Below are 26,348 nucleotides of genomic sequence, written 5' to 3'. Positions count from 1 at the left end.
AAGGGTTAGGGCTTGTAACACTGGTCATTTTATCTTCTAGAGAGAAAAAACCCTAGCTTCCATCCCTATAAAGAAAATTTCACCATCCTCACATGGTAAAGTCTAGGAAAGAGCCATCGGACAAATGATAGCTAAGTTTTCGAAATTCACACCAATTTACTAATTGTAATTGATCTAGAAACATTCATACCATGAGTATTATTTTCTAAAGCACCTAGATCTATAGTTTTTGTTTTTTTATGTTTTCATTATGTTAGATCTAGCATCCCCAAGATTGTAGTAGCATGCACCCCATGATTAGGAATGGCAACGGGGCGGGTTCGGGACGGGTCGCCCCCATCCCAACCCCACCCCATTTATTAAAAATAATTCTCATCCTCGTCCCGTTTAAAAAATTAAACGGGGCGGGGCGGGGCGGGTATGGGAAATTCCCAAACCCACCCCGCCCCGCCCCGTTTAGCCTCTTTTTTTTAAAAAAAAATTTTTTATTTAAAAAAATTGCTTTGAAAATTTTTAATTACATTAAAATAAATATATTTATAAATAATAAAATTATTATATTTTTTATAACTTATTTTATTAATTTTTTTTATTATTATCTATATATTAAAAATAGTAAAATAAAATTAATTTTAAATTTTAAATTAAATTAAATTTTAAAATTGATTTTATATGTAAACGGGGCGAGATGGGGCAATACCCGAACCCGCCCCGAACGCGCCCCGGGTTTAAAAAAAAAATATCATACCCGTTAAAAACCCGTTTATTAAATTTCAACCCCGTCCCATTAGGGGCGGGGCGGGGCGGGTACCCGAAAAAACCCGCCCCGTTGCCATCCCTACCCATGATCCAAGTTTTGGAATGAAGTAATTCAAATATTCTAACACTTAAGTCGAGGTGGCAGCAAAGGTGTTGAATCTAACTTGACTTAATTGAACGGGTTGAGCTTGTTTCTCAATTCTAAAATATTTTTGCTCTATGTTGTTTATCATATAGTGTTTATACCATATTTAAAATTTGATTGATTTTACCAACATAGGTTAAATTGATGACTTTGACACTAAAGAAGAGTTTGAAAGTAGAAGAAGAAAAGTTAGGCTAAATAACAAAGCTTTAACAAAAGTGCAAAGACGTGGAGGCAAAGATTAAGAAATTCGAACTCCTTGCAAAGAATGTGTATAAGGAGGAAGGAGATGTGCAAAAAGGTTTAATACCTTCCTTTTGAGAACACTAAGGCAAGTGAAGCTTTGAGCCTAACCCATAAGAAATTGAAAAGTTGACCAAGGGTGAGAACAAATTTGTAATGGCGGTTGTGGAATGAAAAGAAGCCTTGGAAAAACTAAAAGAAGATTATGTATAAGAATAAATTTTTCCCAAATATTGGTTGCAATAATATGGAGAAGCTTGCCAAGTACTATTTAACCAGTTGAAAGGCTTTCTTGCATTCTTCTATCTATTGAAACTTCTTACATCCATTGATGATGGAGAAGAAAATATGGAAAAAGGTATACAGAGCAAGAGATGGAGAGGTTTAAGACCAAAGATGAAAAATGTTGGATAAAATAAACGATTTATCGTCGAAATATTGGGTGTCGGTAACGCCCGAAGTGAAAAAAGTGATTGAAAAATCGATTAACAGATATTTTGGGAAAATTGGTAAAAAAAAATCAACAATTTATCATCGATATATCGAATTTTAGAGATAAATCGTGGAAGCGGGTGAAAATGGTGTTATGGGCGCAAAAAATCGACGATATATCATTGATTTATCGAGGAAAAATCGATTGATTATGTCGGAAGCTGATCGTTCCTGGTGAAAGGCGACAACCGTTTTTTTGGCTTGTTTTTTAAGCTTGTGGTAGGCTAATTTTTAGGCTTATGGTAGATTGATTTTTAGGCTTGTAGCTGATTTTTAACTTGTGGCAGGCTACTTTTTTGGCTCATCCAATGGCAAAAAATATGGTCATATATATTGAAGTGGTTGAATGGTCAAATTGGTTTATTAAAGGACTCAGATGATCTAATGACCAAAAACATAGCCACATTTTTAAAGTTAATCCCAATAGTTAGTTGCCAAATCCAAGAGCCAAGATTAAATATGACCTTGATCCAATGGTTGGGAAGTACCCTTCATCATTTTGGTACTAAAGGTTCATTATAATGTAATATGTACAAATTATTGATATTTAATGAAATCAAATCTTTCATATTCTAACTTCATAATGAATGTACACTTACAAAATTTACATTTTTTATCGATCAACACGAAATAATTAAATTTAATATCGGAAATCATATATACATATATCAATTTCTTCAACAATACAAATTTAAAATGTTTATTATACTTTTAAAGATATATCTAAAAGTTTTTTTTTACATTTCCATGACTTTTTATCACTTTTTGGTCTACCAATATTTATTGTCAAAATATTCATCTATATATCTCCGATATATCTATAAAATCGAAGTACCGATATTTTCGTCATTACCGATATTTTTATCCTTATTTAAGGCTATTATATGCCTAATTAAGCCTTAGACCCACTTAATAGAAGTGGGACCCTCTGTTAGGAGCTCATGCCCAACGTTGACGTCCACTACTTGATCAATTCAGGGCAGAAGGAAATTGTCCTCAAGGTATTTTTGGTTTAGGTTAATGGAATTCACGCATACTCTCTATTTTTCATTCTTTTTGGGTACAATAACTACATTCACCAACCGATTTGGACATTAGACCTCCCTCATGGATCCAGCCTATAATAGTTTATCTACTTCCACATGTATTATTTTGTCATTCAATGGTGAGCTTTTGTACTTTCTACTGTATTGGTCTAATTGATGGGTTTACTTGGAGATGATGGCTCTTGATGGATGGATCAATTCCTTTCATGCAAAAAGGTTTCCAAGCGAATGCATTTAGCATTATTTGAGTATCGCAATTAGTAAGCTTTGTTCTTCTTTTGACAAGAAGGAACCCAAAAGTACTTGGCAAGTATCGTCCATGGGAAATAGATCGATTACCACAAGGGGTTTAGATGCAAGGGAACCATCCTCGCTTGCATTTAGGTCGCTAGCTACGAGAAGGCTTGTTTTAATTTCTATTTCTTCATGGGGTTTTGGGCTCCTCACTAGTATCCTCTTGCTTGCCCAAATCCCATATTGCAATATGGTAACACTTTCTAGAGGCCGTCTGGTCTCCATATACATCAACTTGTTCATCTTTCATAAGAAAATTAATTTTTAATGATAAGTTGAAGTCAAATCTTCATTTGGTGGATCCATGTCCAATTGAGTATTGCATTATAAGTGGAAGGATCCTCAACCACATAGAAATTAACCTATGGAGTGACTGGCCGTAATAACAGGGAGTTTGACCTATCCCAAACTTTACATGCTCATGCCATTGGATGCAACTAGAGGTTTGCCTCGTATTTTCAGCATAGCTACCGTCAAACCCATCTACTAGTTGAATACTAGATACAGGAGATGGATTGAACTTCCAAGATCTATAAGGATTTGGTACATATTAAAGCTATTGATGGGTAGGGTCAGGATAATAGCATCCTCACAGGGTTGCAAGAGACGGAGCAAATTATTGCACGCGAATATTATTGGCACATCAATAAGACAGATCGGCCGGGCCTATGAAACTTTCTACTTCAATTTTGTACATTCGGTTAACTGATTTGATCCTCCTGTACATGCTTCCTTTTTTGTCGGCAAATTAAATTCCGCTAAGTCATTAACTCATCCCAGTATCACATGTATAATGGGGAGCCGCTAAAATGTCTGAGCAGTGTTATTATGTGGTTGTCATTGGTTCTCATCCATCTTCCAACATTCCCATACTGTGTTAGCTAGTCTCCAAAATTACACCAAACTCTCCATATACTACCACACATATGGGCACTCCTTCGTGTTGTGTCCCTTGTCGCGGTTATACTCATGATAACAGGATTGATCTCGTGCCTTCCAGTCTCCCTTGAGGCCACTTGAAGTCCAACCGCCTTTTACGTCATTAAGGATATGAGAGCAAGTTGTAATTAGCGGAGTTTGATGCCTTTCCTCCATTTTTTTCCTTTTTCCCTGATGTTTTCTAAGCCCTGGCCTACCTCTCATTTCTTTCCATGCTTGTGTGGTAGTTGGGCAACATCCTGTCCCTCATCCCTTCTCCCTCCCCTGCCCCCCATCCGCCATCCTGCGCGTCAGCCGTAGGAAACAAAGGGAACGGAGTTTGGTTCCTTTACAGGCTATCTGGATAGAAAAAACATGCGATCAAGAGTCAAGACTACTGTCCTATCCCATTTGCCAAAAATGAAACTATGATGATGATGCCTCTTAAGTAATATAACGCAATTAGCTGGTCAGGACGGTTCCGTAAAGAGATGAGCATAAAACAAATGTTTAAGACTTGGGTTTGCAAAAATCAAGGCTTATAAAAGCAGTTTTGGTGGTATTAGTCAAGTTTGAGAAGGTATCGTGAGCATGAAGAAAACTGAAGGACAAAAGAGGGATGAGAATGGACCTGTGATCGTGTACCAATGAACAGCCTACATGGGTACAAAGCCATTGCCCCCACTTTGTCACTGATTGTTTAGTGGAGTGCAAACACTTCTCGCCGTGGGGTTTTGTCGTTTCAATTTTCATTGTGAGCAACATGACCGAGGAGACCCAGCCAATGAGGCCTTCAAACATTAGAGGTCCCAGCCATGTGAAATTTCAAGGCAACTTGTACAGCCTTAAGACTGGGTGAAAAGTATAGGGAGGTACCCACTTGGTAGGCCGAGACTGGAATTTTACTGTTAGGAATTACGAATAGTTCATTTTAACCAACTAAACTAGAGTTCAAATTCGCGGTATCGGTCATTGACTTGGAAGGTTCTCAGACACATCGATATCAGTGTCTCGATTTATATCAGGGCGATACGCAAAATAAAATACTTAAGAAGATCAAAAAATTATAAAAATTATTTTTAATATAATTAAATGAATTAAGAAACTAATAAACTTAATAATAAACTATTGACATAATAATAAATGAAATAATTTCTTAAATTATTAACAATTTTCAAATTCCCAATTCCAAATGTTGTTAGCATATAAGGTAAAATGATGCAAATACATTAAATAATAAATCATTTTTATATAAAACAATACATTAAACCCTTTTCTTTAATTCTCAATCCCAAACATCACTTATGCACATCACGGGATACCCGATTTGCAGAGGCAAAAGCCTCTTTGCAGTACACAACCAAACAACACTACAGAGATCAAGCAAGGAGAGGCAACACCAACATGCAAAGATCATCATTGATGAAAGAATATGATATTTCTCACCGATCGGTCACCACAACTATATCACCGACACGAAGCTTTCTTTCTTCTTCTTATCCTTCATGGTTATGGGTCTTGAAAAAAATTTTATTTTTAAGAGAATCTCTCATATTTATTAGAGATTTATCAGTTTTGATTGCCTTTTATTATGATTTGAAAGGATTTTTTTTTTTTTGTTTAATCTGAGAATATTTAGATCTTAAACGATTGAACTCGTAATTTCAACCGAGTCCACTCAGAATCTCAACCGAGGCAACTAAGTTTAACTGGTTCTTAGTTGGGTATGTGTCGAAGATGGTACCAGATATTGGACTCGGCACGGAAAGGTTCGAGGTGGATAAGATTCGACCGATATTTTGAACCATGAACTAAACTACGTGCTCACAAAAGGGAAGAAAAAGCGCACACACACTTCAACCCATTGAAACTTCAAGATATCAGCTGCTAATGAGTCGAGGAACCCCCGCATGATATGTTAGGAACCAACTTTGCATCTAACTTAGAATCTCAGCATAGTGTCTGAGCTCAGATCCTCTCCAGTATCCTCAAATACCATCCCTCACTCCTCCATGCACAGACACATGTCCATATCACTCCAGTGTTCTAAATCATTGAAATGACACTAATTAAATTTTTGTTCCGTTGCATCCCAAACAGCTCTATCTGTTATTTCAACAAACTGAATGAAAAAACAATATAGATAAGAGTCTTTACTGGAATCCTGAGAGAAACGAATAAACTTATTCTAATTTGAAGAAAACCCAAGCATTTGTTGTGCCATGATATAAAGAATTGGGTCAATTTGGGAGATCTGGAAACTAGTACAAACACTAGAATCTTCCCTCTGTATACATAAACCTCAACTAACCTCTATTTTTTCTTGTTTGCTGTACCCCTTGAGCCTATGCTGAGAAAAAGGAAAAGACCTTAACCTGAAAGCATTCAACTTGTAAATACTCTATTCTTTACAATCTTTTCCGCTTCTGCAACACTCAAATGCCTAATCCCATTTTCCACCATCCATTTCTCCCCTGCTGCTGAATAATCCTGGAGTTGGTCCTCACCCATCTTCAACAACTTCAAGCCCTCACTCGCTTTGGGAAAGAAGCCTTCAGGCCTCATACACCAAGCCCTGAATACCCCGAAAAGAACCTCCAAATCGCATCTAAATCTCTCTACACCCCCATCATAAAATTTTACATTGCTCATAAGAATGCCACTAAAAATTAATCGATCCACATGAGCTGCCAAACTTCTCCAAACCCCAACAAAGTCTATTGCATTCAAACTTCCTTCCAGTATTGACATTTTTCCTTGCAAATAATCCAGAGCCCCCAGTAAAGACTTGGACACCATCCAACCTTCTTCAACCTTTTCCTGCCACTGCTTCCTGTTCTTCATGTAATCTCGACACCGAGCATCAAATCCCCTTGAGAGAACAACTGATAACTTCCCAACCCACTCCAATCTGAACTTCTCCAGCTTTTCAATTTCGTCATCAAAAATACCGCTCCCAGGTCCTTCAATTGGTCTACTAAAACTATTCACACCAACCACCGTTCCCAACTGATCACCTTCATGTAATCCCATCTCAAGAAAGAAGACATCCTCACACCATTCCTTCAAAACAGACTCAAAGTAACGAGCAGCATTTATGGAGTTTGTAACTTTGATAAGAGCATCATCATCTGTAAGGGCAGTCAGGCCTTCAGCTTCTTGGCACCTTAGAAGTATGCAATCCAAAAATTTATGTATGATGGGTGCACCAGACAATCTGGCAAACCTTGAACTCAAAGAAACGCTTGGCAATGCTCGACACCTATCAACCACAGCTGACAAGCGCTGAAGAAAAACACTAGAAATTGCAGGAGATCTGTAATCTTCAGGACCTGGCAGAAGAACTGCTCCCTGAACTTTCATTGTCCAATTTTTCCTATCCTCCATCTCAAGTTTCAACTTATCTAGCACATCATCAAGCTCTATTTTTGCCCATAAATCAAGCCAGTCGGGCCGATCACAGAAGACGGACAAAGAAGAAATCTTCTGCAGATTCCCATCTTCTTGAAGGAAAACCAACAATCCAGAATGTGCTAACATGGACTGAACCCGTTTATCAAAAGTGATCATCAAGTCAACAAGATGGAGCCATGCTATTCTAGCCTGGGATTGAACACCAGTGACACTCTCTTCATCCAGTTGACCAACATAACTGGGGAATATCTCTTTTGCCAAGTAGATTACTAGGGAGGTTACCATCGCTGAAATCCATTCTTCTCTACAACTGTAACCTGCTAGCATTGCTTCATCAACCAATGGTTGCAATAACTCATCCATGGAGTCAACATAGTCCCTGGTAACCTTATATACAAGGGCAAAAATGAATTCAGGTTTATCAATCCACTTTGAAAAATGTCGCTGGAATGCCAATGATATAGGATTCACAAGCTCTTCAATCACCCAGAGTGGCTGGTGAAGAGCAATTTCCCGATAATACCCCTCAAGTTGCCTATATTTTCTTCTTCTCTGCAATTCCTGCAGGCTACACAAGGAAAGGAAATTTTCACAGTACTGGTGTTTGAGGTCCCCTTGCATCGTAAAAAGAGGATTTAAGACTTCACTAGATTTTCTTGTATCTAAGTTTGAGTTTAAAGTGGACAGAGGCGGTGGCCATCCAAGAGAAGCAAGAAGGGTCCGATGATCTGCAATTGCCTGAGGTCTTAAAATGGCTAAAGCTCGATCTACTCTTTGATCAACAGCTGACACAAGACGTGCCCACTGAGGGCGTGTTTTTGTGACTGAAGTTAAAACATCTTCTGTCAATTTAAGCGCTTTAAGGGCGTGCAAACGCATTTCCTGCAATGAAATAGACATTTGGGAGAACGCTAATAAGAATTTTACAAGATTAATTTGAAACATCATTCCTTTTAAAATTATCTAAAGGGTGCTCACTTCTGAACTGTGTGTGGAAGCATGCTTCTTTAGATTTCTGTTCATAGTAGAAGATACAGCATCTTCGATGTCACCAACCAAACTGTCAAGTTTTAATGCTGTCTCTGAAAGAATCGCAAAAACGATAGGGAGAGAAAAAAAAAGAAGTGGAAAGTTTAGTCACTATCAGAATTAACAGTAATAGGCATTGCAATAACTTGTAACTTCTAATAAAGAAAAATAACAGATAAAAAGTTGCAAAAAGGATCACAGGATGAATGGACAGCCCAGCAAAAATCAAGGAAAACAGAACCACCAATGTAGCACAGACACTTTTAAAGGAGAATATGCCCAGGTCAGACGTGAAATCTTATACACGTAGATATGTGATGAATATTCTCCTTTGATACCTAGAATTTTAAAATAAAACTTCTGAATACTGTGCACATGGCCAAAAAAGTTCAAACACCTAGTAAGCGCACTAGGACACTATTGTTTGTTTATCGAGAACATAGCTGCATACAAAAAAAATATAATACCACATTCTAATTGTTAATTTGACAGAAATTAAAGAAATTAATCACAAGACATATTTTCCAAATGAAGAGGCAGTAGCAGTGGTATATATGTATTGTATTCTCCGAGCCTCATCTTCCAATTATCCAATTGTTAGTTAAACATAAAATTTCAAGGAATTAATTTTTTTGACAGCCAAACAACAAAAAAGAAGACATTGAAAAGTTTGAAGGAATTGACTAGGACATATATTTTGCATATACCACCTAGCTGTATAAATTTTCTGTGTCAATGCTACAGAAGGGACCACATTTACTAGTATGATACACAAAATCACCTTCCCCTCCTCCAGAATTAATTTTTTTGACAGGCAAACAAGGAAAAACAAATAGATTAAAAAGTTTGAAGGAATTAGTCAGAACATATATTTGCCATATACTACCTAGTTATATAATTTTCTGTGTCAATACTGCATAAGGGACCACATTTACTAGTAAGATACACAAAATTACCTTTCCCCTCATCCACATGACACCCCCCAACCCACAACCCAGTAATAATAATAATGATAACCACTACTACAACAACAACAACAATAATAAGGAAGAACGAAAGAAAAAAGGAAAACAGAATTGTGACAAAAGGAGGCCCACACATCTGTCAAAAATTAAATTCCAATGGACGTCAAATTTCTTACAGCAAGGAAGCAGATGATAACCTGGATAAGTTGGTCCTGTTATTATGTAACTCAAAATCTCTTTAAATGGGAATTACTGAAATAGGACAGCCTCACACCTTGTATGAAGAGACTCAACTGTGAATCTTGCTATATAGGACAGGATTAAGCCTCATGGTTCCTAGTGGACACTGTATATTTGCCTATGCAATAATGGAGTGATATCACATCATAAACGTAAAAGGAATTTGGTATTCACCAGATTAATCATATTAGTAAAACCATCCATCCATCCAAATAAGATCAAACAATAAAGTTCATATCCCCAAAATGATACATGTCTAGGCACAGCACAGATTCAGGTAAGGCTTGTCAGGTGAGGGTCTGTCTGGAAATCAGATCTGTCCAGCTGCCAAAATCTAGGAGAGGTGGACTTATCTGGATTATCAAAATGTCCAACTTTATTCTTCCACTCCCCAGAGAATAGTGACTGTTGATGTAACATAGCATGTCTGCTATGGAGCTGTACTTCATCTTAAAATGTACACATGTATATAAAAGTATATAATAAATATCTAAGAAATCTAGAAAATGAGGGTTTGTTTGAAAACTATTCTTAAAAATGGTTTTTTGTAAATAGTTTTATAACTTAAAAAACCATCTGACAAATTTTTACTGAAAGACAATTTTTTGAGCATTTGTTCCAAAAACAAATTTTTTAACAAATTTGAGTTATTTCAGGTGTTTTTATACAATATCCTGAAAATTAATTCAAATATGGAGAATACTTTAGCAAATCTTGTATTGTACATAAGTATATAGTGCCTTCATACTTCATAGAGAATAATCTGAGAAAATTGTTTTTTATATCTAAGTTCCTAAACAGAATTTTGTTTTTGAAAACAATTAAGAATTATTCTTAAAAACTGTTCTTTGATAACTGTTTTTGAGAATGTCAACTACAAGCCATAAGGTTTTCCTTGCTTTCTAGAACACGGATGTTGGATATAGGCACAAACTGTGTTTCTTATACCAATGGTATGTTGTGTCCAACATGGGAATTTCACACATTTCCAAGTATCCAAGTCACAAAAGATTGAAGAACAACCAAAAGGAAAGACTTAGCTTAGGGTAAAGACATATTTACAGATCAACATCAGATCCACCTCCCACACAAACATGGACTATTTATTGACTATCCAGAATCAAATTCATTCCAATTCCGTCAAATAGATATATAAAACATCTCCTACCCATGTACAAATGTAAACATGCCCAATGTATAACTGGAAAAAATACTATGAAAGAGGAGAATCTAGGAAGAAGTAATTATGCCATCTGATTATGGTGTGATTTCATCAGTCTTTTATTTATTTATTTTAATATTGGGAGGGAAGAATCCACCCAGAGAGCAAGGCATTTATCCCAACTGTCGGCAAAGCAAACTTTGGGTGATATGGGTTTACCCTACACTACTTAAATGCCAAGTAGGCTCAAACTCACGACCTCTGATTCATTTCCAAATAAGGCAATTTCATTAGATAATGTTATACTATAGAATCCTTCACCAGGCAGGGCAATTTCATCAGATGATATTATGGTAGAGAATCCTTCTTTTCAAATTGTTCAGCTTAACTTGCTGATTACAAGTTAGCTGCGTCAATGCTGAAAGCAACATTATTCATCTGAACTTTTTCCTCTAATCAACATAAATAACAGGGAGCTTCTCTTATATATCTCCTACTGAAAAACAATTAAAATCAGCATTTCGCATTTGATGCCAGTTTGAGTTTAAGTATTAGAAAAACTTGCTAACAGATGGTGAGAAGAGGGCATGTACTAAGTTGCCATCACTACTGCTACGGCTATCAGATATCTAAAAGCTCTTTCTTCTTATTTGTTGTCTTCTTCCTTGTAATAAATATCCCAAAAGACTCCCATACTAAGGAAATTTTCTAAAACAAAAGAGAAAAAAATAAAAACAGTACAAAGAAAAATGAAAGAAAAAGAAAAGTGTGCTTGTTAGCAATTAAGAGTCCAACACTTGCCAGAATAATAGGGATTGGAGGTCTGACATATAAATATGTGATAATAGATTCTCAGCAGATTAGGGGCGAATCCACTCTCAGCTTAACATTTTGCTTTGGGCATGAGAGCAGAATCCCTCATAGAGAAATGGGCAACTCAGGGCATGTATTGGTGAAGATGAAGTCTAACAGAGACATTATACATTAGATAAAAGATGTGCCAACCAAAAGGATGCATTGTCTTAAACATGTAGTAATTAAAAACATGCGGCCAAAATTTGTTGAACAAAGTATGTGTTGGTCAATAATGTCTAGGCTACAAGAACATGATGGCTAAGTTACAAGTGCTAAGAAAAATGTTTCTTAAATGAGTTAAAAAAATTTGTAGGTATTTTTTCCATTACATGGAATTGAACCCAGAATATCCCTAATCTTTTGCTACATGAAATAGAGTACAAAAAAATTTGTAGGTCCTTTTTCCTATAACAAGGAATTGAATCTGGAATCTCCCCAATCCCTTGCTACATGAGCAAGGACTTGAGGGCATAGACGAGTTAAATTCAACTGACACCTTTTGGCAAACAAGATTAGATACTGAGAATAGTCAAGGCAACAGCTTTGTTACAACCTCTTTCATCTATAGTAGTCCTGCCTTTGGCAGCACAAATTATGTTGATAGAAACCTCAACAGAATATAAGGTATTCCAGTATCTGTCCCTGGCTCAATGGAATCATTACAAAAGGAGTCTCATTTTCTTGCTTTAAAGAAAATAGACTACCAAGGTCTGTAAGGATAGATTTCCTCCATTTTAATAACTTTTTCTCTTGGTAGTTCACTAACAAGAAACTTCACTAAAATGTTGCCAGATAGAAGAATGGGGTCTCTTTTCTCTGCATCTAAGGTCAAAACAGAAACTTCACTACTCTGTAGCCTGCCTTAAGGGCTAAAGTTTCAGCTATCAGATAATTAACATATATGTTAGTTTCTTGAAATGCTTCAAACTAAACAAAAACCTGAAGATGCATGGACTCTTGCTTGAAATAGTGGATTCCACTGTTTTCAGTTTTGCACCAAAGGACTTTCCATGTGAAATCTTGGCCTTGTAATTTTTTTTATTGTTGCGTGCTGCATAGGCTCTACTTATTTCTCAATACCATTCTTGAGGGCCAATATCACCCAAAGGTGACTCGTTGGTCCATCTTTCTGATTGATTACCACTAAAGCATATTCAATGCAAAACTATTATATATATGAGGGGCAGCAAAAAGAAAGGCCTATAAACATTATAACATTAGCATATTTCCTTTGACTAAATGGTGATATACACAATAATCTCTGAAACTTAGCAATGACAATAAGAACAACCAAATGCCTGAGCCTTGCGTCTCATTGGAACCTCATTTTTTTTAATTATTGAACTTTCAGTTTAGAGCATGTAGAATCACAAAGCATTTCCACATTACATTTACCAAAAACTATAATAACAACCATAAACACCAAGTCAAGAACCACAAACTCCAGAGCAAAATTTCGCATCTTTCATCAATGTTTCACATGCTCATGCTCTACAAACTCACCTGCGTACATACGAACGGTCTCAACCCGAGCCACTTCTTTGGCAAGCGCCGGCAACTCCTCCGCCAATAACTGTCCCGCCCTGCCCTCTCCTCCTCCACCATCTGTTCACAAATCCCAACAATTTCTTAAATTCACCGCTCTCAGACAAAAAAAAAAAAAAAAAACCTCAAAAATACCAATACATGGAGACAGATAAAAGAGCGGACCTGATGAAAAGCAAGTGGTCGAGTTGAGACGAGTCAATTGGAGATTAATATTGCGAAAGAGGTCGTGCAGTCCATTGGAATGGAAAGCATAAGCAAGAAGGGTGGCTTCGAGTGTGCGATTGAGATCAATTAGGTTTTGGTCCAAATCGCCGCACCGCTTCTGCAACTCAGAGACGAGGTGTGTTGCGCGAATCAGATCTTCTTTCCTGTGGAATTCCTTGTTGAGGAAGGAAACTGTGGAGGCTGAGAGGCTTGAGAGCGATGGGAGAGATTGAATCTCTTCCATCTTCACTGCATTGGATTCAAGGTTTTCAGGCTGTTTCAATTCTCCATAGTACAAGAAAATACCTTGCTTCCATGGACTTGAGACAAGGAGCGTGACCAGTCGCACGGTCTTCAGAATTGCCCAAATTCTGGTATGGGAGCTGATCCAAATAAAATGGGCCGGGTTTGGGTCAACCTTTTAGGCCTAAGGTTGGGCCTGGCCCCCTGCGTGGGCATGGATTGACCCCTCTTCTAGTTGCTAAAAGGCTCCAACTTGGCTGCGTCCGACTTGAAGCTAAACCAACTAAATTTTAAAAATCTCCAACAGTAATATTTTCATTTTGTTTTCCACTGTCCCAATTTTAAAACAAAAAATTGATAACACCTTTATTTTCCGTCATGTCTTGACCTCCATGGACTCTCAAGTTGAAAACATAGAGCCAAACCCAACCCAAGGCCCATGCCAACTTGAAAATTGTTTTTCACATTTAAATTTTCAAATAAAATCTTATTCTTCAAAATTATTGATTTAGAAACCATTTTCGAAAACTGGGAAGGTGATGTAAGAGGGAAGCTAGCAATGTAAGACAATCAAACAAGTAGTTTTCCAGCCCAAGGATATTAATTTTATATCAGATCCAACCTGCAAGTTCACGTGGTTAATAAGAAAAGTAGTAGGGATAAGAACAACTTTGCCAGATATAATAATACTTGTATACGGTAGCTTGCTAGTCTAAGCTAAAGAGAAATGACACAAAGAAACTCCATCTCATTGAAAGCTCATAACCAGAAACAATAGACAATGAATTAATGCTCATTATGCAGCATCCACATGGGCTCTGTAACACTGAGTTCGGTGGAGCCTACACCTCTTGAATTAAATGATGAAATTACTAGTCCGCAGCACAGAGATCCGTGGATCCTGAACCATACACAAACAAGTACATGCAAGTTCCATGAAAGTTTGCAACCAAAATACACCAAATATGCTTGTCAAAGTGATGTGAGAAATTACGTTCGAGTATTGTTTTTACTCATTCTATGAGAAAGACGACAGATTACGGCTGAGGAGCCAGGCAGTACAATTAACTGGTTGTTCTTTCATATCTGGATGCAGTCAAGACAGATGGGATCATAAGGGCTCTCTTCAGAGATGATCAATGTTTGGTAGCAGGGGATAGGTGATCCATGGACCATTGTTGTATATACTTTTGTATTATGCGGAATGGGTCTGTCTGGCACTCTAGAAAATCACCACCCTGCCCCACCCATCTTCCTATTTCTCCTTTTGAAACAGATTTTACCCACGACTGTGCCACCCCTAGTTCATGGTGATGGTGCAGATCATATAACTTCTAATTATTCGTAAATTTTTTAAGCTTCCCGGTGTGGAGAAAGCAATAAAAGATGATTGTCCCTCTGCTCAAGTAGTAAAATTTATACTAGAGATGAAAACCAGAAGAGCAGATTCAGGTACTACAAGGAGGAAGACCAACATTTTACAAGCCAAGAAACTCACAAACTGTCAAGTAATATCCACAAAATGAAACATCGACCTGCATACACTGAGACAGTAATGCTCGTAAAATATGCAGTACACTCAGAAAACAACCTAAAAGTAAGCTTGATCTTGGAATTAGGCAGACATGATATTGGAAACATAATAAAACATAACCTTGATCTTGGAATTAGGCAGACAGGATATTGGAAACATAATAAAAACATATTCTACTTATATTGGTAGAAGAGACTGTTCATCTCATTGTACAAATACAAGAAAGAATGAGTTAAGTTTGTGAACTCGATGGAGAAGCTAATTAACTTGCAGGAATTTCCTATATGGTAAAGCCTTCTTTTTTCTTCTCCATGGAAGCAAAACTTCTTGCTGAGTAGGCTTTAAGTATCAGGAATCAAGAAAACTAATACTAAATAATATTCAATGCCAGTACAAAAGGGGGAAAAACCAAGACAGGACTAGCCATCCAAGAGCTGCACAATGAAATTAACCCAATTAGACATAAAAAGAAGGGACCCTGCAATCAATATAAACATAGCATCTATAGAGAAAACACAATTAGCACAAAGAGTTTAATAACTCCCAACATATAAGAGCCTCTTGACTGAAAAATTAATAAAACTGATACGAAAGCAATGGCTCCAAAAATCAAATTTATCTCTTCTGAAAAAGCCAAACAATTTAGTCACAAAACCCATAACACAATTTCTGTGGTGCTAAATAAAGCTTTTGCAAGTATTCATCACAGCCTAAAAAATGCACTGATACATCAAATTATTGACCTGTGCCTGTTCTGCATGATGCCAACCTTTGAAGAACATTCAAGGTAACTAAAAATAAGGAAAATTCAAATCAATAGGACAAAATAAAAGTAAAAGATAAGAGGAATCTCGAGACCTCCTTACAAGAAAATTACTATGAACCTTGATTAAATCAGAAATTTTACCCAAAAAAGGGAAGGCGAAGATTACCCACCAGTCGCCACAACCCCTTCTCCATCTCCTTGAGAACTAAAACAGTAAAATCCCAATCAGAAAGAAAGTCCTGCACATGGTGCCACCAAAATCAGGCACCTTAACATCCCATTACAGCACAATTATAGACAAAGCTGCCTGACTGCTTCCTAGCAAGCAGGTCCCATTGAGGCGGGCCTTCACCTGGACTCCAAGAATTAAGCTCTATAATCCCTCCACCTAAAACCCTGGGTCCCCCAATAACAATAAGCCGATCTCCGCATGCCCTAAATGCTAGCCCCCAACCATTCATCGAAACAGCTTGCTCAGGCAATCTGCCAACTGTGACCCACAAGTTCCTCGCCTTGTCGTATTTCCTCACCTCCTTCTCTGCATAGTCAGCTGCATACAGCTCATTATTTACAACTGCAACAAGAGGAGGTGCCTCTGCTGCAGCAGGTGTTGCCTCGGCCACCCCAGCTGAGCCATTTCGTCCTGGAAACATGTTAGGAATCTCACGCCAAGTCCGCATCTCCAAATCATAAACCTCTCCACATGTAAGCGAGTTTGAATTTCCTACCCCAATTCCCCCAATAACATAAAACTTTCTATCCATAAAGATCCCAGAACACATTTTCCTGGGCTTATTCATGCTAGGCAGAGTCACCCAAGTTCCAGTATCTGAATTATAAAGCTCTGCTGAGCTCAATATATTACCCCTTGGATCACAACCACCGGCTAGAATAGCAATTTCCCCAAGACTAGCCGACCCAAACAAGCACCTGGGGCTGTTCATATTCATGCCCGACGACCATGAGTTAGTCAAAATGCTGTATTTGTAAACAACATGAGACGTAACTTCCTTTCCAAAGACAAGAAGCTCTGTACCAACAGCCAATGATTCTTTATCTGAACACATGAAGCATTCATATGAAGGCATTCTAGGCAAATGCATCCATCGGCGGCGGATTGGATCAAAGGCCTCCCACTGAAGAAGATCGCAGGAAAAATAAACCCAATGTTCAACAATACCCAATTTTCGTCTCAGTCTATAGAGTTCCCCACCACGAATTAGAGAGCGGAAGCTCCGATTAAGTGATGCAATTGAGCCATAATCAGACCTTGAGCACTGAAGGAGACAATTAATAGAATTGTCTCGGCCAATTTGGCTAATGAGTGAACTCAAATCTGACTGATCCCCGGTATCATGATGGGTATTAGATTGGTTGGCTTGAGAAAGTGAAAGATCATGTAAACCCTGCATTGTTTCCTCGGTCTCATGGCCATCTGATGGCTTGGAAAACTTTCTCAACCCAACGTCTTCTCCATCTTCTAATGGGCGTTTACTATTTGAGAGTTCAATAACAAGGAAAGTATTGTAAATCCATTTGCTCTCTTGTTCGCAGGCATTTGGCAAATCCCTTGAGATCAAATATGAAGGACCCTCCAACATTTTTTCAGGAGTTATATAAAGAAACAGAACGGATTTACAGATCCCAAAGCCGCAGAACCTCCTCCCTTCATCACCAAGAAGAAACCAAAAATCAGTCGGTCATTAGAAATTGTAATTCTTCAGTAACTTCATCCGGAAAACTATCTACTTATCCATAAAAATGCAATCTTTCAAATAGAAGTAAATGAATGAAGCTCACCAATGGGTTGATAAGAAATTTTAAGAAAAGAAATGAAAACTCGTAACCTTACAAGGTTGGGTTGCCGTTTTAAAATTCTAAGGTCCTGTTATTTCTCAGCAACCAAACATGGCTTAAAATGCCAATTTTACAAAGCTAAAGGAATTCAATTAGAAAAAAACCGACAGAGGTAAAATTTTAAGAATGAAAACCCAAATCTTCAAACCATCTAAATCACAGACCCACCCTAAAGCTCATCGATCCAGACTCTGACACCGAAAAACAACATACAGAATGCTAGCTTTACTTTACAACAGATCAAAAACTCATCAATTCAAATAAAAATCCAAAAGAAACAGAAAAAGAAACAGCTAAAAAAAAAAAGAAAAGAAAGGTGCTAAATTGGAAAGACCAATCAAGCTAGAAAAACCCAAAAATTGCAAATTCTTGAAATCGGATCCCTTTGCTCACACGCAAATATAAGTAATAGATTTGAGAGATAATCACAGAGACACACATGCCAACCCAAATTTCCACAATTAACGAAATGCAATACCAAAAAAGAAGATAAAGACAGAACAAAGGGAAAGATCCATACAAATTTTCTCATCAATACCAGTCCCAACACGCCCAACATTTTCTATTTCTCGTCCTCAGCTTGAGAAATGATGAAAACAGGAAGAACGAAAAAGAAAAAAAATAAGGGAACTCACCGATTGGAGAGAAGCGGAGTTGGGTTGGTGGTTGTTTCTGAAAATGAGGGCGAGAAAGTAGAGATTTCTCACTTTCTCTAAAATTCTGAAGCCTCTGTGTGGAGTGAGGTGGTTTTATTCGCAGAGAGAGAAGGAGAAGAAGAGATGAATAATAATATTATATGAAATCATAATGTAATTAACAGAAAGGGAGTGATGGTGGGCCCAGCAATGGCTCAAGAGCGGTGAAAGGGCACTGCCTGACTTCGCCGTTTCCGATTGGCCGCCCCCATACTCAAACCGCTAACTCCCGTTTCTGCACGTGTTTTCCTGTTAACTTCCTAACTAATTTTTTTCCTTTTTTTTTTTTTTTTCATTTTTCAATGAGAAAAAGTAATCCCACTTCCTTCATTTCAAATATATTTTAAGAAAAATATAAAACAAATAAGTATTTTAAACCTTCTTAGTATTTCTCTCTAATTTTAATTTTTTCTTTTATCACTAAAAAACAAAGGGGTTCATGAAATAAGAAATTTTGTGTAATAATTTAGTCACATTATTTTATATTTTAATTATATCATTTATATTTAATCTTTTTTCCTCATATTCTACTTATTTTTTCTCCATATTTTTAATCATATTTTTCTTAATTTGATTGTATTCTTGTTAAGTAAGATTTATGAGAGCGTTTAGCATAATACGGAAATTATTGTTTTAATACCATAGAGTAAAGTGATGTTTTTCTAAATAAAAAAATCAAATATTTTAATAATATTTGTTTTTTACTCAATAGAAAGAACCAAATACTTTCAATATTTATTTTTTGATTGACTAAATAAAAAAATTATTAAATAAAAAAAAATTAAAATATTTTATTTTTTCTATTTAATAAATATATTAATAACAAGTCCGTTTTAAATATATTAATTGATATTAAAATTTTATTTTTAGTTAACTTTTTCTATTCGATCAAAACTTAAACACCACATGACTTTTTATATTCAATTAAAAATAATTCATTGATATCAACCAACGTAACTAAACTGAACTTATTTTAATAAATTCACTTTACTAATTGATATCAATATATTATTTTTAATTAAATAAAAAAATCAAATATATAACTTTTTATTATTCAACAAAACAATAGTGGTAACCTAACCCATATAAAAATATAAGCATGATCTCCAAGACTAATCAGAAAAATGACAAGGAAATATATCAATTAATTAATCGAGGGGCTTCCGGTTGAACTGACACGAGAAATGAAATGTTTTGGACCATATATTGACCGTTAAGATATGGATGAAAAGAATTGGTAAGGTGTGAACATCATCAATATAAAAATGTCTACCCATGGAAATATTTGCAGAAATATAGACTGAAAGCTTAATAATACAATCCTATGACTCGATTCTTATTGCATGACTTAATAAAATATAAACTACCAGTATCTTATTATAAATTAGAATTTAGACATGATGTTAAATATATGATTTGCAGCTTCTATTCAATTGTATATGTTGAAATTTTAATCTTGCGGTCATGTCACATGATGTTGCAATTTTTTAATACCATTTGTATGGTCGAATGGAAGAAGCTTAAAATAATGCAATTTGTTTTAAAATGGAAGAAAAACCGTTATTGGCTAAGGGCATTGCGTCTTCCTTTGAAACTTATCTCTTTGTTTCAAAAAAATCTCTGATCTAACGACAAAAAATTCATAGATAGACCAAACAAGAAATGAAATTAACATTATTAATGAAATTATATATCATGTTTGTTGGGAAATAATAATGCTACTCTTAAGTTCGGGAACAGATCATCCAAAATGATGTTGAATATCGTCAAAATTGGAATGAATTATTCAAATGATGACTCTTAAATTAGACTCGTAGAATGTGATATGGATAAAAGTTTTGTGTATCTTATAATTAAAGTCAAAATTAGTTATCCAAATGATGACCTTTAAGACATACTTGTAAAGTGTAATGTCGAATGTCATAAAATGTTTTACCTATCATATAATCAAGGTATGATACAAGAATTGACATTAAAACCAAGTCATGAATTCGAGTCATCGAAGCATGATGTTGGAAACAGGGTATACCAAATGATGGTTCTTAACGAAATTTTGACAAATTTAAACAAATTTTCTTTTAAAGATAAAATAAAATAAAAGTATGGGAAAGAAATAGACAGTTTTGAATGAATATTTCAAAATAAACCTCTTACATATATCCTTTACGTCAAAAGGGTCATTTTGAAACAAAGAATTGAATAGAATTAGGACAGTTAAAGCTTGTGGTAAAGGAGTTGTTAATTGAAAGACATCATGATTGAGTGATAGAAGATAAGCCCAAAACGTGGACTTTGGCCTAACCGAAAGGAATCCATCTCCTCTTTACTTCTCTTCATGACTCATGAGCCATGGGGAAGAAATAAAGAAATAAAGAAAAAAAAGAACCGAAGCCCTACGTGGAATCAGCCTAACCAGGAATCATTTTACTTTTGAGCCTAAACCCACATTCCCCGTCGCACGGTCCTAGCATTATTTTTTATTATCAGTCCAAGTTTTTTATTGTCTGGTGGGTCATGATTAATTAATTAATCATGATAATGACACCCCCCATTAAGAGAAAAAACAAAGGTCACACAAATGGAGATAAGACCCATATTTTCTTTCTCAACGTTTTTGACATTGACTGTGTGGTTATCATAGGAAAGCTATTAATTAATTAGTCTTTGCCGTTTGAATAAAGGTGCCATGAATGATGGATGTATGTCCCATTGGGTGAGGTTAAAATCTGCCACATTGTGATGCCCCTAGGCTACATCAAAGGAGAATCTTTTAGTGGTAACGCTTTCATAAGCTATATAAATTTTTTGGGGAAAAAAAAAAATGAAGAGATAGAAATCATGAGAAGTGCGATGGTGGGCTTGGTGAAGCACATCTTTCTTATGAATGTATGCGAAAGACTGATGAATATAAAAGCCAGGAATGGCGCTAGGCAGTAGACACATTCCTAAATTGGCTCTCTTAGCCAGCTATATGGGGGCCTCCCAGTTCCCATCCTGCTGCTTTCCCTAATCATTGTTTTTCCTTTTAACCCAAGCCATCCATCCACCTTTGCTTCCTCATCTTTTCAACTTTCACCTTCTTCACCACGAGACCTAAAAAATTTAAAGGATCAATGAACATAATGTTGGGTGTAGGGGTCTGGGAATTTTATAATAAAAAATTTGGGAATGTCATGTTGTCTAGATGTACATATATTTTGACATTTTCTAATGGAAAAGTGCCATGTGTTAAGCAGTTGGGAGTAGAAAATTATTCTTAATGCGCGGTCCCATGCCCAATTGTTGTTCGAGCTGTCTCGCATCTAAAAAGGATGGAAAATGTACTTTTAGCCTTTTAGGATGCCTACTTGGTGCCCGATGTTGGTAAAATATTTCCTCTAAGGAAAATATGACATCCTAACTGGATTTTTCAACCTCCCAATATCCTTAGAACCCCGTGCCACCACAATTTTGAATTCCAATATAGATTTTAGGGGATGATATATTTTTTAATACTTAGCTGTATTATAACTTATAAGCTTTTTTTTTTTTATGTGGAATATTGGAAAAAATACAAATTCAAAATATGGATAAGATAGTGCACAAGAACTTTATATTTACTGTCATGTCATGTCAGGCGCCAAAACTATATTGAGGAGACGTGACAACTGTTTCATTTTTTATTTTTCATTTATGAAACTCCAAATTGACAGAGGAATTAATGGGACAATTTATGAGTACAATCTTGGAATTGGGCAGATTTGACAGTGCGTTAGCCCAACCCAAATTACGGCCCAAAATGAAGCCCATTCAGAAAGGGCTGAAGGCCTGAACTATCCTAATTCACATAGGAGCTTTGAAAAGTGGTAACCGGTACAACCTAGAAGAACCGGCCATGCCCAAAAGGAAAACTTATACTTATACCCAAGCCCAACTGCCCAACAACCCAACAACTTAGAAGGATTGTCGAGGAAAGCATCTTTGATCGGCCACCCTCATAAGAACCGGAGCCACAAGACAATTGCATGAAGTTTTGATCCAAGGCAAACTCCGCTCATAAAAATGGGAATGCTTCTAAGTTGTAGCTCTTTAAGGGTTTGATATACGATTTTAGGTTGTGTTTAGTTCGAAAAATATATAAGAAAAATAAAAAATTTAAAATTATTTTTATATAATACTTCAAACTCATTTTATCTATTTTAAATATTTTATATTAAAATTAAATAATTTAAAATTACATAACATGCTCCTTCATTAGGCCATCTAAAAATAACGAAGCAATTAAAAAATATTATCTAAAAACATCATATTTTATATTTTTAAATAAAAAAAAATAGTCTTTAATTATCAAATATATTTTCTTTGTTTTTCTTTTAAAGAACAATAACTGTTCATGAAAACAATTATTAAACAAACCCTACTTTAAATTTTCCAATAGTTTATTTGCACTCGCTATTGAAATTTTGTAGCACCGGATTATGTAAGAGCGTAATAAACACTACTTCTTGAGTTTAAACCAAAGCCTTCAAAGTATTGCAAGCATCATTATCATATGTTTATGATTTGATTAAAACTATATATGACCTTAATGAAACCCAATGGTCAATATGCATCACAACATATATATGACCTTAATGAAGCCCAATGGTCAATATGCATTACAACATTTGTTTATCAATCCCAATAATTACGCAAGTTTTAATTCAAATAAGTCCATTAGAATCTTTTGTTTTCTCTGCAGCACCCTAATTTATGGTAAAAATAAAAAATAAAAATAAAACCTCTGCATCCATTAAAAAAGACCAAGAAAATTCTTAATTTTTTAGGTCATATGTTGGAGCCAATGGATGTTCCCATGTTCGAGTCATTCCGGTAGACTATAATAAACCGTGCTTAGTGTTAATACAAGATCCAAAAGAGCCAATCAGATTAGAGTCAGTAGTATTAAATCACCAACTTGTTAGATTTTAATGGTAGATACTAACAACTCCACATACACCCTAAACTTCTTCATAACTTCCTTACCATCCTCAAATTTTATAACACCTTTGTGGTCCAATTAGAATGAATTATTAATACCTGAGATTTTAATTGGTCCAATTAGAATGAATTATTAATACCTCGGATTTTAATTAAGTCAAAGCTTAGAATTTGGAGCCTAATTAATTGAAGATCAAAAAGAATTGTTAATTCCAAAATAAGACAATAATTTCACATATATAAGTTATTAAATTTTTTTGTTTTAATGTTTGTCATATACATAAGGGATGGATTTCTTGATTACCATTAGATTCTAATTTTTTTTTTTGTTTATTCATTTGTGCCTTCAGAGATAAATAGTTAGATGATTTATAATATTAATTGATGAGGACTATGAATTTTCTAATTTCACTTAATTTTTAATATTATATATATATATATATATATATATATATAAATCAAGATGTTAAGAATTTCTTTAGGTTATGTTTGAATCCAAAAAATGCGAGGGAAAGAAAAGAAAGGGAAAGAAAAGAAGAGGAAAAGTGAAAGAAAAATAAAAAATAGGTTTAAATTTAATAAATTATTTTTATATGTTTTTTCAAACTTAATTTACTTATTTCCCACTATTATATGAAGATTAAATAATTTAAAAATATATAATTTTTTTCTTTTTACAAATTTTATTTATATTTGATTTTCTTTTACATTTTTCACGATAAAACTAAACATGATAAAACCATTTTCTTTAACACTTTTTTTCTTTCCTTAATACTTTTCATAACCAAATATAACCTTATAATTTATTTGATAGTATTTTTTAAAAACACTTTTACCTAAACAAATATTTTTTTAAAAATAAAATATTTAATAAAACTTAAAAATATTTTTAAAATTTGAAAATTCACTTATAGTGTTAAAAATTTACCATTCTATAAAATATTTCTAATATTTCTAATACTTAAAAATTTATATATTTTAAGCATTAAAAAAAACTAAAAACGTTTTATGTAATTACTCTCAAACACATTCTTATTATAATATTTTTTTATATGATTATTGTAAAAATACTTTTAGAAAAAATTAATGCTTCTATTTAAAACACTTCCAAGTATAATAAAACAATGTCAAACGCACTATTAGTATGGATTCACTCCCTCCCATACTTCAATATTGCTTAATGTTTGTCTTATTCTCCAATTGATTATGAGGTTTAATTCATCACCTCCCACAGTACTTAACACTGCTTGATTTTTGTCTTGATCTCTAATTGATTATGAGGTTTACTTCATGGATCATCTCTACCTAGCAATTAGCATAAGTAGTGGATATTTACAATGCCCTAGAAGAATAGAATTTGAGTACATGCATGCACACAAAAACCCAAAAAGACAGGCGAGTGGCTCCAGTCACACCTAGAAACTCGTCACCTTTCTTCTTCATTTATTTTCTTGTATTATAAGATAGGGTAAGCCAAATAAACAAGAATTAAGAATCTCATAACTCTCAACCTTGTGTTTGTAGTCTTAATTTGTCGGCCCTCAATGCATGGAGTGAAGAGAAGATGCTCCTTTAATGTCCTACACGTGCACTGTTTTTCAACCCTTTTAACTCCTTCAACGGCCAAACTAATCTCCCCATTACCTGGTGTTTCTATCTCCCATGCATTATTTTAATTACTCCCACACCCAATTTTTTATGTACTAATTAATCATTTTAATCTCCCATTAAAATATGATTTAATTTACTCTAATTGTAGGATCGTCGTGATCCTCTTTACTTTGTCTTATACGCACACAAACTAAACGATACTATCATATTTATTTCCCGATAAATTCAAGGGATTATACAAAAAAAAAAAAAGAGAAAATTATTTTGTTTTATTTAAAAAATAAATAAAAGTCTACTTTGCACCGACCTTGGAGATGGAGTTCGAGAGAGATCGAACATCAATATCTCTCCATGCAGTAGCCTTTAATAAACAATTAAGGCATATGAAAAGTATAGACGAAGATGGATTTGTTCATAAGCTGAATAGTACAAAGCATATGCTAAAAGGCTAAGCAGATGTTTTCTTTTTCTGAAGAAACCAGCCCACTGGATATGCAAAGCAAATAAAGAAATGGAGGGAGGGTGGTCACCTCTACGGTCCTGGCTGTCTATTGGATCAAGGTCATGTGCCCCGAGATGTACGCTGACCAACACCCTCACCAATTCTGATTCCAAATCTCAAATCCCAATCACTTTCCAAGTCTCTTTTTAACGTGCATTTGGTTTTTAATTATTATCTCAATTTATTTTAATTTCTCTTATTACTTTAATTGCTCAGGAATCTCCCCATTCAATTTTCCTGAGTCATTCTGAGTCATGACTCACTGGGACAAGTTATACCCGCATTTTATCAATTTAAGTTTTTGTTTAGACCTCAGAACAATAAAAATAAGAGTATTATATAAAAATTAATAATTAAAAAACCTCTCAATATTTTGATGCTACATTCTAAAAAATCCCCCATCATTTAGCTGGCATGCTTGACATCATAAGCCAAAATTCTTAGACTATGATGCATCTTTTAAGGACAGTTATGATTATTATTATTATTTAAAACCCTATAAAAAATTTTAAAAATAAAAATAAAAATTGTACGAACCCTTTCTTAGAGGTTTGATTATTCCTCGTCTCACCTTTTTAATAGTAGCAGCCCCTCTTGATGGAATCTCACACCCTTTCAAGTGTTGGATGGGTCGGAAGCACGTGCTGATGAAACATCAATTTAAGGGAATCTCAATAATTAATTTAATTTAATTGGCTGAAAATGTATAAGATCTTATAAGAGCTTGCCCCAAATCATAACATCAATCTTTCATAATGTTATGATTAATATTTTGCATGCCGTGCTTCATATTCCAGCTTATTGTTTCTTGGCTATTTCCTGTTTGTTTAATAATAAAATTCAGATTCTGAACTGATGTGCTTCTTA

At 35.1% G+C, this 26,348-nt stretch overlaps 2 protein-coding genes across 4 annotated transcripts; both read right to left on the bottom strand.

Moving 5' to 3' along the window:
- Window positions 1-5,982: 5,982 nt before the first annotated feature.
- On the bottom strand, window positions 5,983-15,144 carry LOC100263828 (RINT1-like protein MAG2). Its single transcript, XM_002268186.4, has 4 exons — window positions 13,273-15,144; window positions 13,066-13,167; window positions 8,290-8,393; window positions 5,983-8,193 (listed from the first exon to the last, which is right to left on the bottom strand). Exons 1-4 carry the CDS (start codon window positions 13,556-13,558, stop codon window positions 6,283-6,285), a joined length of 2,403 nt encoding a protein of 800 aa, XP_002268222.1. The 5' UTR covers window positions 13,559-15,144; the 3' UTR covers window positions 5,983-6,282.
- A 96-nt stretch (window positions 15,145-15,240) lies between these two features.
- On the bottom strand, window positions 15,241-18,704 carry LOC100243204 (F-box/kelch-repeat protein At1g74510). 3 transcript variants are annotated; one of them, XM_002274863.4, is made up of 2 exons: window positions 18,350-18,704; window positions 15,241-17,523 (listed from the first exon to the last, which is right to left on the bottom strand). In XM_002274863.4, exon 2 carries the CDS (start codon window positions 17,456-17,458, stop codon window positions 16,127-16,129), a length of 1,332 nt encoding a protein of 443 aa, XP_002274899.1. In that variant the 5' UTR covers window positions 17,459-17,523; window positions 18,350-18,704; the 3' UTR covers window positions 15,241-16,126. The 3 variants fall into 3 exon arrangements, with proteins under 3 accessions (XP_002274899.1, XP_019082103.1, XP_010663387.1); XM_019226558.2 differs by lacking the exon at window positions 18,350-18,704 and adding an exon at window positions 17,658-18,080; XM_010665085.3 differs by lacking the exon at window positions 18,350-18,704 and adding an exon at window positions 17,883-17,984.
- Between the last annotated feature and the right edge of the window lie 7,644 nt (window positions 18,705-26,348).

Source organism: Vitis vinifera, chromosome 17 (genome assembly GCF_030704535.1).
Source record: "Vitis vinifera cultivar Pinot Noir 40024 chromosome 17, ASM3070453v1".
NCBI classification, from domain to species: domain Eukaryota; kingdom Viridiplantae; phylum Streptophyta; class Magnoliopsida; order Vitales; family Vitaceae; genus Vitis; species Vitis vinifera.
The sequence above is the reverse complement of the archived record's forward strand: the minus strand, read 5'-3'. Positions and strand labels throughout refer to the sequence as shown.

Excerpts from the sequence above, each read along its gene's own strand:
- LOC100263828 (XM_002268186.4), bottom strand. The coding sequence starts at position 13,558 with ATGGAAGAGATTCAATCTCTCCCATCGCTCTCAAGCCTCTCAGCCTCC. Across the intron at positions 13,168-13,272 it reads GACCACTTGCTTTTCATCAG|ATGGTGGAGGAGGAGAGGGC; the intron begins GTCCGCTCTTTT and ends ATTTGTGAACAG. Across the intron at positions 8,194-8,289 it reads CTTCCACACACAGTTCAGAA|GAAATGCGTTTGCACGCCCT; the intron begins GTGAGCACCCTT and ends ATTTCATTGCAG.
- LOC100243204 (XM_002274863.4), bottom strand. The coding sequence starts at position 17,458 with ATGTTGGAGGGTCCTTCATATTTGATCTCAAGGGATTTGCCAAATGCC.